This window comes from Strigops habroptila, unplaced genomic scaffold (assembly GCF_004027225.2).
Source record: "Strigops habroptila isolate Jane unplaced genomic scaffold, bStrHab1.2.pri NW_022045622.1_ctg1, whole genome shotgun sequence".
Lineage (NCBI taxonomy): Eukaryota > Metazoa > Chordata > Aves > Psittaciformes > Psittacidae > Strigops > Strigops habroptila.
The window spans coordinates 1-13,098 of NW_022651099.1; the positions used below are offsets into that span (position 1 = coordinate 1).

The 13,098-nt window shown below is 61.0% G+C and overlaps 1 protein-coding gene across 1 annotated transcript; it reads right to left on the reverse strand.

The window, feature by feature from the left end:
* Positions 1-872: 872 nt before the first annotated feature.
* On the reverse strand, positions 873-10,679 carry SENP3 (SUMO specific peptidase 3). Its single transcript, XM_030474949.1, has 12 exons — positions 10,591-10,679; positions 9,976-10,469; positions 9,734-9,881; positions 8,285-8,467; positions 7,457-7,568; positions 5,976-6,123; positions 4,998-5,045; positions 4,833-4,910; positions 3,769-3,906; positions 3,296-3,379; positions 3,145-3,195; positions 873-1,125 (listed from the first exon to the last, which is right to left on the reverse strand). The coding sequence occupies exons 2-12, from the start codon at positions 10,456-10,458 to the stop codon at positions 1,015-1,017; spliced, it is 1,584 nt and encodes a 527-aa protein (XP_030330809.1). The 5' UTR covers positions 10,459-10,469; positions 10,591-10,679; the 3' UTR covers positions 873-1,014.
* Between the last annotated feature and the right edge of the window lie 2,419 nt (positions 10,680-13,098).

Below are 13,098 nucleotides of genomic sequence, written 5' to 3' on the forward strand. Positions count from 1 at the left end.
TGTCCCACCCCCAAATGCCCCCCCAAAACGACCCCACGACCCCCTTAAATGACTCCAGGACCCCCCCAAATGACCCCCTCATGTCCCAGCCCCCCAAATGCACCCCCAAAATGACTCCATGACCCCCCCAAAATGACTCTATAACCCCCCCAATGCCCCCCCCACGTCTCAGCCACCCAAATACCCCCCCAAAATGACCCCATGGCCCCCCCACGTTCCCCCCCGACCCCCAAGTGCCCCCCAAAAACGACCCCACGAGCCCCTTAAATGACTCCAGGACCCCCCCAAATGACCCCCCCATGTCCCAGCCCCCCAAATGCCCCCCCCAAACGACCCCATGACCCCCTTAAATGACTCCAGGACCCCCCCAAATGACCCCCCCATGTCCCAGCCCCCCAAATGCACCCCCAAAACGACCCCATGACCCCCTTAAACGACTCCAGGACCTCCCCAAATGACCCCCCCATGTCCCAGCCCCCCAAATGCACCCCCAAAACGACCCCATGACCCCCTTAAATGACTCCAGGACCCCCCCAAATGACCCCCCCTCGTCCCAGCTCTCCAAATGCCCCCCCAAAATGACCCCAGGACCTCCCCAAATAACCCCCCATGTCCCAGCCCCCCAAATGCCCCCCACAAAACGACCCCATGACCCCCTTAAATGACTCCAGGACCCCCACAAATGCCCCCCCCACATCCCAGCCCCCCAAATACCCTCCCAAACCAACCCCACGACCCCCCAAAACACCTCCATGACCCCCCAATCCCCCCCCAAACCAACCCCACGACCCCCCAAAACACCTCCATGACCCCCCCAAACCCCCCCCCCCATGTCCTTTATGTGTGTCCCCCCCCTTAAACGCCACCAAACCTCCAAACTCCACCATTTATTCCCAGTACAAACACCCCCGGCCCGGCGGGGGGGGGGGGGGGGAGGCAATTGAAGGGGGGGGGGGATGTAATGGGGGTCAAGGGGGGGTGCTGGGGGTAAAGGGGGGGTGCTGGGGCCCCCCCTCACAGGGCCAGCTTGCAGTGACACAGCTCCTTGTACATGAGGCGCCGCAGCTGGGGCATATCCTGCTGCGTGAAGCTGAACGGCCGCCCCAGCGCCAGGAACTTGCAGTACTGGGGGGGGGGGACCCCAAAAATAATGGGGGGGGGGGAGGGCAAAAAGAGGGGGTGGGGGGTAGAAAGGGGGGGGTAGAAAGAGGGAGGGGAGTAGAAAAGGGGGGGGCAAAAAGAAGGGGGAGTCAATGGGGGGTAATGAGGAAGCAGCACATACACACACCTCCCCCCCCCCCCCAATGGGGATCTGAAGGGGTAAAGGGGGAAAGAGAGGGGTGCCCCCCCCCCACACCCCCACCCCGGACCATGGAGGCATGGGGGGGGGTATGGACATGCTGGGAGTGCCCCCCCCCTCCATGATGGCCATTGCCACCCATTGGCTTCCGTTGTCCCTATGTGTGACCCCCCCGTGATCGCCATTGCTCCCCCCTTACTTCCATTGTTTTCCATTACCCCCATTGCCCCTATATGTGACCCCCCCATGATCCCCATCGCCCCCCCATTACCCCCATTGCCGTCCATGTGACCCCCCCATGATCCCTATTGCCCCCCCATCAACCCCATTGTCCTCCATTACCCCCATTGCCCCCACATGTGACCCCCCCATGACCCCCATTGCCCCCCCATTACCCCCATTGCCCCTACATGTGACCCCCCCATGACCCCCATTGTCCCCCATTAACCCCATTGTCCTCCATTACCCCCATTGCCCCTACATGTGACCCCCCCATGATCCCCATTGCCCCCCCATTACCCCCATTGCCTTTCATTATCCCCATTGCCCCCACATGTGACCCCCCATTGCCCTCCATTGTCCCTACGTGTGACCCCTCCATGATTCCCATTGCTCCCCCACTACCCCCATTGCCCTCGATTGCCCCCATTTCCCCCACATGTGACCCCCCCATCACCCCCATTGCCCCCCCATTACCCCATTGCTCTGCATTATCCCTACGTGTGACCCCCCCATGATCCCCATTGCCCCCCCACTACCCTCATTGCCCTCGATTGCCCCCATTTCCCCCACATGTGACCCCCCATGATCCCCATTGCCCCCCATTACCCCCATTGCCCCTATATCTGACCCCCTCATGATCCCCATTGCCCCCCCATTACCCTCCATTACCCCCATTGCACCTACATGTGACCCCCCCATTACCCCCATTGCCCCCCCATTACCCCCACATGTGACCCCCCATGATCCCCATTGCCCCCTTATGATCAACATTACCCCCCCATTACTCCCATTGTCCCTACATGTGACCCCCCCATGATCCCCATTACCCCCATTGCGGTCCATGTGACCCCCCCATGATCCCCATTGCCCCTCATTGCCCCTATATCTGACCCCCTCATGATCCCCATTGCCCCCCCATTACCGCCTTTACCCCCCATTACCCCTACGTGTGACCCCCCCACGATCCCCATTGCCCCCCCATTACCCCCATTGCCCTCCATTGTCCCTACATGTGACCCCCCCACGATCCCCATTGCCCCCCCATTACCCCCGTTGCCCCCATTACCCCCATTGCCCCTACATGTGACCCCCCCATGATGCCCATTGCCCCCCCATCACCCCTACATGTGACCCCCCCCAAACCCCATTCCCCCCATTAACCCCATTGTCCCCCATTGCCGTCCATATGACTCCCCCATGATCCCCATTGTCCCCCATTACCCCCATTGCCCTCCATTACCCCCACATGTGACCCCCCCATGATCCCCATTACCCCCCCATTGCCCTCCATTACTCCCATTGTGCCTACATGTGACCCCCCCATGATCCCCAGTGCCCCCCATTACCACTACAAGTGACACCCCATTGCCCCCCCATTCCCCCCATTGCTCTCCATTATGCCCACTGCCCCTACATGCGGCCCCCCCATATCCCCATATAGTCTCATGTATGCCCCCCCATGACCCCTCATGTGTGCTCCATCACCCCATAGCACCTCATATACCCCCCATATACCCCCCCACGACCCCATGTGTGCCCCCCCATGACCCCATATGACCTCAGATGTACCCCCCTGACCCCATTCTCCACCCCCCACCCCCCCAGCCCCCCCCCCCATTCACCTGCAGCACGAAGGCCCCGCAGTCGCTGTCATTGTTCTGCCGGGCCACGTTCTATGGGGGGGGGGGGTGAGAAAAGGGGGGTCACCCATAGGCCAGGGGGGGTCCCCGAGGGTTAATGGGGGTCCCTAAGGGTTAAGGGGGGGGCACCCACCATCTTGAAGGCCCCCCGCCAGCCCTCCCGGAAGTCGGGGCGCTCCTTCTTGTCGGCCTCGGCCTGCAGGTACCGGCAGATGTGCTGCCAAAGGGGGGGGGTCAGATGGAGACAGTGTGTCCCCCCCATGGCCCTGACCCCCAAATACCCCCCCAAAAGCAGCCCATAAGCCCCTCAATGTCCCCCATTGATCCCCCGCTATCTTCCCTGTGTCTGCTCCATGTGCTCACCCCCAAGTGGCCCCCCCAAAAATGACCCCATGAGGCCACAACGTCCCCCCAAAATATCCCCTTAACCCTTCTATATCCCCCCCATGTGACCCCCTCCAAAACCCTCCCATGTCCCCCAGGCACCCAAGACCACCCCCAAAACCCCTTTTATTCCTCTCAGCCCCCTCTTCCTGCCCCCGTACCCCCCCCAAACCCCCTCAGGGCCCCCCTCCAGGGCCCCCCAAGCCCTCTGTGCCCCCCAACCTTGGGGCAGCGGCGGTTGAGGGTGCGCTGGGAGTCGAAGTAGGTGATGCGGCGCCGGGTGACGTCCACAGCCACGAGGGACCAGTGCACCTCGAGGTGGATGGGGATGAGCAGCAGCTCCTTCCCGAAGATGTCCACCTATAACGGGGGGGGGGACACACACACAAGGCATGGATGTGACCCCCCCTGCCCCATAGGCCACGCCCCCAGAGCGCCAAAACCCCGCCCCATTCCCACAGCCAACTTGTTCCCATTGAGAGCAAGGCAGCGGTGAGGCCACGCCCCCTACAGGCAAGCCCCACCCACAAACAACCCCCATATACCCCTATAGTGGCTCTACCCCACCACAAGCCCCGCCCACAAAGCCATTAAGCTCCGCCCACTGTCCTAAGACCCACCCTACCTTTCATGAAGCCCCTAAGCCACGCCCCCGTTTGTCTCAGGCCACGCTCCCTTTCTATTCTCTCTCCTTTATTGGCTCCACGTCTCTCTTCTAAGCCCCACTCCTCCATTCAACCCCATTCATGCCCTGACTCCGCCCACCCCTTCTGGCCACGCCCCCTCCAAGCCCCACACCTCCTTTCATGCTGTGGCTCCGCCCACTCCCAGGCCACGCCCCCTCCATTCATGCCCTGGCTCCACCCACCCCAAAAGCCACGCCCCTTTCTGCCCACACCCCCACCAAAGCCCTTCCCCTCCATCCCCTACTCCGCCCATCCCTGGCCACGCCCCCTCCAAGCCACACCTCTCCATTCACTCTCACCCTGTGACTCCACCCACCCCATAAGCCCCGCCCCTTTCTGCCCACACCCCTTCCAAACCCCGCCCCTTCATTCACCCCATTAATGCTTTGACTCCTCCTACTCCATAGGCCACGCCCCCTCAAAGCCCCGCCCCTCCATTCATGCTATGACTCCAGCCACCCCATAGGCTCCGCCCCCCTTCTGGCCACGCCCCCCTCCAAAGCCCTTCTTCTCCATTCACCCCCATTCATGCCCTGGCTCCGCCCACCCAATAAGCCCCGCCCCTTTCTGGCCACGCCCCCTCCAAGCCCCGCCCCTCACGTTCTTGGTCCAGCGCTGCACCCCCTCATAGCCCCGCGTCCGCAGCTTGTCATAGAAGAAGCTGTTGAAGAAGTGGACCTGGGGGGGGATTTGGGGGGGTTATGGGGTGGGGGGGCATGGCCAGGGCCCCCCTAAACCCCTCCTACACCCCCGGGACCCCCCCACCTTATCGGGCACCGCGTCCATCACCAGATCCCCGTACATGTTCATCACCTGCAGAATGGGGAGAGAAGGGGTAAGCATAGTGTGAGCCCATCCCTTGGGACCCCCCTCCCCAAACCCCCACATACCCCAAAGCACCCCCTGGACACACAAATCCATGCCAGGATCCCCCCAAACTCTAACCAGGACCCCCAAACTCCAATCAGGACCCCTCAAACCCCATCCAAGACTCCCCAATCCCCCTCTAGGGCCCCTCAAACCACCCCCAGGACCCCCCGGATTCCACCCAGGACCCCCCAACCCTGCCCCAGCATTCCCAAACTCCAACCAGGACCCCCAAACTCCCTCCAGGACCCCCCAAACCCCCCCAGCATCCCCAAACTCCACCCAGGACCCCTCAAACCCCATCCAAGACCACTCAATCCCCCTCTAGGACCTCCCAAACACCCCTAAACTCCACCTGGGACCCCACAAACCCCATCCAAGACCCCTCAATCCCTCTCAAACCACCCCCAGGACCGCCTAAATCCCCCCAGGACCCCCAAACTCCAAGTAGGACCCCCCAATCCCCCTCAAACCACCCCCAGGACCCCCCAAACTCCAACCAGAACCCCCCAAATGCCCCCAAACTCCAACCACGACCCCCCAAATGCCCCCAAACTCCAACCAGGACCCTGTAAACCCCATCCAAGACCCCTCAATCCCACTCAAACCACCCCCAGGACCCCCTAAATCCCCCCAGGACCCCCAAACTCCAAGCAGGACCCCCCAAACTCCAACCAGGACCCCCCAATCCCTCTCAGGCCCCCTCAAACCACCCCCAGAACCCCCCAAACTCCACCCAGGACCCCCCAAACGCCCCCAAACTCCAACCAGGACCCCGTAAACCCCATCCAAGACCCCTCAATCCCACTCAAACCACCCCCAGGCCCCCCAAAATCCCCCCAGGACCCCCCAAACTCCACCCAGGACCCCCCTGACCTGGTCATTGAGCCAGTTGGGCCCATAGAGCGTCTGGAGGTCGTCCATGGTGAGCACGTGGCGCTTGTAGCTGACGCGGAAGCCGCGGAGCAGCGCGGTGCCGGGCAGGCGCTGGTAGGACTGCAGGAGCTGCTGCACCGAGCCCCGCCTGCGGCACCCCAAAACCAGCCCCAAACAGCCCCCAAACGGCCCTGAGCACCCCAAAGTCAGCCCAAAACACCCCGAAATCAGCCCGAAATACACCGAAACACCCTGAAACACCCCAAAACCGGCTCGAAATACACCAAAACAGCCCAAAACACCATGAAACCAGCCCTAAACACCTCAAAATCAGCACTGAACAGCCCCAAATCAGCCCAAAACACCCCAAAAGAGCCCAAAACACCCCAAAAGAGCCCAAAACCAGCTCGAAATACACCAAAACAGCCCAAAACACCCTGAAACCAGCCCTGAACAGCCCAAAAAACCCCAAAACCAGCTTGAAATACACCAGAACAGCCCAAAACAGCCCCAAACACCAGAAAACCACCCCTGAACAGCCCAAACCCAGCCCGAAACACCCCAAAACCAGCTTGAAATACACCAAAACAGCCCAAAACACTATGAAACCAGCCCTGAACGCCCCAAAACCAGCCCTGAACACCCCAAAAGACCCCAAAAATGGCTCAAAATACACTGGAACAGCCCAAAACAGCCCCAAACACCCCAAAATCAGCCCTGAACACCCCAAAACAGCCCAAAACCACCCACAAACAGCCCTGAACACCCCAAAATCAGCCTGAAGCACCCCAAAACCGGCTCTAAGTACACTAAAACACCCCAAACCAGCCCAAAACCAGCCCTAAACACCCAAAATCAACCCTAGACACCCCCAAACACCCCCAAACACCTCAAAACCACCCCAAAACCAGTCCTAAACACCCTAAAAACGGCCCTAAACATCCTAAAACACTGCAAACACCCTAAAACCACCCCAAAACGAGCCCTAAACACCCAAAATCAGCCTGAAACACCCCAAAACCAGCCCTAAACCCCCCAAAACCAGCTATAAACACCCTAAAACACCCCCAAACACCCCAAAACACCTCAAAAACACCCCCAAACCAACCTTAAACACGCAGAACCACCCCAAAACCCCCTTTAACACCCCAAAACCCCCAAACCCCAACCCTAAGTACCCCAAAACCCCCCAAAACCAGCGCCAAAGCCCCCGAAAACCACCCCAAAACACACCAAACACCCCCCAAACCCCCCTGAAAACCTCCTGACACCCCCAAAACCCCCCCAAACCCCCCTCCCCAAGCCCAAACCCCCTCTAGGACCCCCCCCCAGCCCCACAAACACCTCCCTTAGACCCCACAAACACCCCCTTTAGCCCCCATTAACCCCTCTTTAACCCCCTAAAATCGAACTGTAACCCCACAAAGCCCTCGGGGGGGGTCCCCAAAACCCCCCCAGCCCCCCCCCCCGCCCCCCCCCACCTCTGGGGGGTGCTGAATTCCTGCTGGAAGATGTCCTCCAGCTTCTCCACCACCTCGTCCGCACTGACCGGGATGAGGCTGCCGTAAGCCTGCAGGAACTCATCCAGGATACCTACAACGGGGGGGGGGGGTGTCACTTTTGGGGGGCCCCCCCTCCAAAAACCCCCCTAAAACTCCTCCAAACCCCCCCATATCCCTCCAAAATCACCCCCAGAGCCCCAAAACCATCCCCAGAGCCCTTAAAACCCCCCCAAAACCCCCTAAACCCCCCCAAAATACCCCCCCAGGTCCCCAATACCCCCCCAAGCACTGCCCAGACCCCCCCAAAAGAACCCCCAGACCCACAACCCGCCCCAAACCTCCAAAACACCCCCCCCAGGCCCCCAAATCACCCCAAATCCCCCCCTTAGACCCCCAAAACACCCCCCCTTAGACCCCCGAAACACCCCAAATCCCCCCCCAAACTCCCAAAACACCCCCCCCAGACCCCCAAATCCCCCCCCCCAGACCCCCAAATCACCCCCCAACACCCCTAAATCCCCCCCCTTAGACCCCTCAAAACCCCCCCTGGATGCCAAACCCCCCCCCACAAGACCCAAACCCCCCTCTCAGCCCCCCAAAACCCCTCCAAAACCCCCCCTTAGGCCCCAAATATCCACCCCCAAACCCCTAAATACCCCCCCAAGACCCCCTTAAACCCCCCTAAATCTACCCCAGACCCCATAAGTCCCCCCCCAGGACCCCCTAAACCCCCCCCAGACCCCCTAAACACCCCCCAGGCCCCATAATACCCCCCCAGACCCCCCCAAAGCCCCCCCATAGACTCACTCTGGACGCAGGTAACGTGTTCCTCCCGCAAGGGGCTGGTTTGGGGGCCCCCCCCCCGGGCAATGGGGGGCTCCGGGGGGGGCTCCCCCCCGCCCCCCCCCACGCTGCAGACATTGCTGATGAGGATGGCGGCTTCTGGGGGGGTGGGGGGGGCCCCCGGGCCCAAACCATTGGGGAGGGGAGCTAAAAAGAGGGGGGGGGGGGGCACAATGAACCCCAATAATGGACTCATATGGGGGGGGGAATGGGAGGATGCTGTCACTTTAAATACCCCCCCCCCATGGATTTGGACCCCCCCGGGGTACACAGAGAGGGGGGGGAGCCCATAATGGGCCCCCCCGAAGGGATTTGGGGACCCCCCCATTGATTTAGAACAGCCCCCCCTTAGATTTAAGGTGCCCCCCCCATGGATTTAGTGTGGCCCCCCATAGATTTAGGCTCCCCCCATAGATTTAGGGCTCCCCTATAGATTTAGGACCCCCCCCATATAAATTTAGAAGGCCCCCCCATAGATTTAGGTCCTCCCTATGAATCTAGGGCCCCCCCCATAGATTTAGGACCCCCCCAATTGATTTAGACACACTCCCCCATACATTTAGGGTCTCTCCCCATAGATTTCACCCCCCCCCAAGTAGATTTAGGTTCTCCCCATACAGGTTTAGGGCCCCCCCCCTGCATTTAGGACCCTCTGAATGGATTTAGGGCCCCCCCCCCATGGATTTAAGGTCCCCTCCCATACATTTAGGGCCCCCCATGCACTTAGGACCCCCCCAATGGATTTAGGGTCCCCCCCCAGAGACTTATGGCCCCCTCTTATAGATTTAGGGGTCCCCCCCATTGGTTTAGTGCCGCCCCACAGATTTAAGCCCCCCCCCCCCGATTTAGGGGCCCTCCCCTTAAATATAGGATGTCCCCCCCCATAGATTTAGGGGGGCCTCCCATGCATTTAAGGTCCCCCCCTAGATTTAAGGACACCCCCTTTAAATATAGGATGCCCCCCCCTAGATTTAAGCCCCCCCCTAAGATTTAGGGCCCCCCCCCTCAGATATAGGAGATCCCCCCCATAGATTTAGGGGCCCCCCCATAGATTTAAGCCCCCTCCTAAAATACAGGCTATCCCCCCCATAGATTTAGGGGGCCCCCCCTCAGATATAGGAGGTCCTCCCCATAGATCTAGGGTCCCCCCCATGCATTTAAGCCCCCCCCTTACATTTAGGGACCCCCCCCTTAAATACATAATGTGTCCTCCATATATTTAGAGCCTGCCTTCAAATACGAATCCCCTATAGATTTAAGGCCCCCCCCACAAATTTACGCCCCCCCCCTCAGATGTAAGAGGTCCCCCCCATAGATTTAGGGTCGCCCCCACGCATTTAAGCCCCCCCTCAAATATAGGATGTGTCCCCCCATAGATATAGGGCCCCCCCCATAGCTTTACACCCCCCTCACCTGTATCCCCGCCGAGCCCCGCGCCCCCCCCCATCCCCCCCCCGCCTCCGGGGTCCCCCCCGAACTCCACATCCCCAAACAAGGGGGTGCCGAGGGGGGGCGGGGGGGGAAGGGCCGGGAGGCGGGGGGGGGGAGGGCAGCTCCTCCGCTTGGGGGGGGTGCAGCGGGTGTGTGTGGGGGGGCGGCGGCAGCGGCAGCGCCGGTTGCGGGGGGTGGTGGGGGGGGGCGCTCCCCCCCCCCCCGCCGCTGCCTCGTTCCTCCTCTTCATCCGGGGACAACGAAGGGGGGGGTCTGCGGCGGGGCCCCCCCCCCCTCCGCCGGGGTCCCCGCTTCCAAGGGAAGGCCCAAGCCCCCCCCTTGGCGTAAAGCAGCATCCGCAGCGCCCGCAGCGCCCGCAGCCGGCGCCGGGGGGGGCCCCGCCGGCGGGTGGGGAGCGGGGAAGGCCGAGGAGGAGGTGGAGGAGGGGGGGGCACCCCCCATTTCGGTGGCGGCGGCGGGGGGGGGGGTGCCCAACGCCTCCCCCCCCCTCCCCGAGGCTCTTCCTCTTCATCGTCCTCCTCTTCCTCCTCCTCCTCCTCCTCCGTGGCCCAAACCGAGGGGATGCGTCGGGGGGGCGGGGCAGGGGGGGCACCGGCGGGACCCCCCCATGGTGGGTCACGGCGGGAAGCGGGGGGAGCCTCCCGGGGCCCCCCCCACAGCTGCCGGGCCGCCAGCGCCTCCTTCATGGCTGCGAGGCCTGCGGGGGGGGGCATAGGGCGATGTTAACCCCCCCCCGTGCATCAAAGCCCCCCCCATTGAGCCCCATAGAGACCCATTGAGACCCATAACCAACCTCCCCCCCCATCGCGGCCTCTCACCGGGCTCCGCCGCCGCCGCCGCCTCCTGCCGCCCCACAGCCGCCGGCGCCGCCCGATGGCGTCATCGCGGCGCGCCGCCAGCGGGGGGCACGCACGGCGAAGCCACGCCCCCTCCCGGGTCGCTATGGAGATGAAAGGGCCAATCGGTGAAAGGGGGAGTGGAGGATTGTGGGATGTATGCACCCCTGTAGAGGAGGATCATGGGATATATCCCCCTATAGAGGAGGATTATGGGATATATCACGCCTATGGAGGAGGATTATGGGATATATTCGCCTATAGGGGAGGATTATGGGATGTATTCCCCCTATAGAGGCGTATTATGGGATATATCGCCCCTATAGAGAAGGATTATGGGATGTATGTCCCCTATAGAGGAGGATTATGGGATATATCCCCCTATAGAGGAGGATTATGGGATGTATCCCCTATAGCGGAGAATTATGGGCTCTATCCCTTCTATCATGAAGAATCATGGGATATATGCCCCCTATCGCGATGGATTATGGGATATATCCCCTATAGAAGAGGATTATGGGCTCTATTCCCCCTATAGAGGATGATTATGGGATATATACACCCATCGCGATGGATTATGGGATATATCCCCCTATCGCCCATGGATCATGAGATATCTGCCCTATCGCGATGGATTATGGGATATATCTCCCTCTATCGAGGAGACTCATGGGATATATCATCCCTTTATCGCGATGGATGATGGGATATATCGCCCCTATCGCGATGGATCATGGGATATATCCCCTATCGCGATGGATCATGGGATATATCGCCCCTATCGCGATGGATGATGGGATATACCCCCCCTTAGCACTGTTCTATTCACAGAACACAGGCTGGGCTCCGGGTTCGAGGCCGGGGGGGGCGAATTCCGGACCCCCTCCAAATTCCCCCCCCCAAACGATCCCCAAGAGTTTGGGACCCCCCCATCCGCCCCCCCAATAAATAACACCAGGAGGCGGCTGCAGGGAGGGGGGTTTATTCCATTTGGGGTGTCACGCACCCCAAAACAGCCCAAAACCACCCAAAATCAGCCCTAAATACCCCAAAACACCCCTAAACCACCCCCAAACCCTCCCCAAACCCCCCAAACCAGCCCCAGACCCCCCAAATCCCCCCCAGAGTCCTTAACCCCCCAAGACCCCTTAAACCCCCCCTTCAAAATACCCCCCAGCCCCCAATACTCCCCAAGCCCCCCCCAGACCCGCTAAAAGAACCCCTAGACCCACAACCCCCCCAGACCCCTAAAACCCCCTCAGACTCCCCATAACCTCCCTTAAACCCCCCCCAGACCCCCAAAAACCACCCCCAGACCCCCTAAAGCCCCCATCAGGCCACTCTAAACCCCCCCCATACCCCCAAAATCCCCCCAAATACCCCCCAAACCCAATGAACCCCCCCATCGCGAAGGATCATGGGATATATTCCCCTAGCGCAGAGGGGGAATACATCACCCAAACTGGCTGTTGTGGGCTCCTGGGGGGGTGATGAGGGGGGTTGTCACCTTCTACCCCCCCCATGGGGTGTGTTGTCACCCCCCCATTGGGTGACAGTGACACTGAACCCCCCCATTGGGTGACACAGCCTCAGCATGCCCATTGGGTGACAGTGACACTGAACCCCCCCATTGGGTGACAGTGACACCGAACCCCCCATTGGGTGACACAGCCTCAGTGTCCCCATTGGGTGACAGTGACACTGTACCCCCCATTGGGTGACAGTGACACTGTACCCCCCCCATTGGGTGACACAGCCTCAGTGTCCCCATCGGGTGACAGTGACACTGAACCCCCTCATTGGGTGACAGTGACACTGAACCCCCCCCATTGGGTGACGGTGACACTGTACCCCCATTGGGTGACAAAGCCTGGGTGACAGTGACACTGAACCCCCCCATTGAGTGACAGAGCCTCAGTGTCCCCATGGTGACACTGACACTGAACCCCTCATTGGGTGACAGTGACACTGAACCCCCCCATTGGGTGACACAGCCTCAGTGTTCCCATTGGGTGACAGTGACGCTGAACCCCCCCATTGGGTGACACAGCCTCAGTGTCCCCATGGGTGACAGTGACACTGTACCCCCTATTGGGTGACAGTGACACTGAACCCCCCCATTGGGTGACACCGCCTCAGTGTCCCCACAGGTGACATCCCATGGGACATGTCCCCAACACTGACCTTACACCCACTGGGGGGGGCTCCCGGTGTTCCCAACGCATCCATGTGTCCGTGTCACCGCGGTGTCCCCAAAGAGGGTCTGGTGGTTGTCACCATCGTCCTGAGGGCACATGATGGGTGTCAGTCAGTCGAGGTGGGTGACATCCACCACCATAGGCACCCCTTACCCCATGCAACAGGCGGATCATGGGGGTGACCCACGGGACGGTGTCACCCCCATCCCGGTGTCACCCCTGGGGATTCCCACACGGTGTCACTGTGACGGTGACCCCGCGGCGCCGGGTGACACCGTGACCACCGGTGCGG

Coding starts and splice junctions, on each gene's coding strand:
- SENP3 (XM_030474949.1), bottom strand. CDS start 10,458: ATGAAGGAGGCGCTGGCGGCCCGGCAGCTGTGGGGGGGGCCCCGGGAG. Junction 8,468..9,733: donor GGGGCTCGGCGGGGATACAG/GTGAGGGGGGTG, acceptor CCCTCTTTTTAG/CTCCCCTCCCCAATGGTTTG. Junction 3,380..3,768: donor TCAACCGCCGCTGCCCCAAG/GTTGGGGGGCAC, acceptor CCCCTTTGGCAG/CACATCTGCCGGTACCTGCA.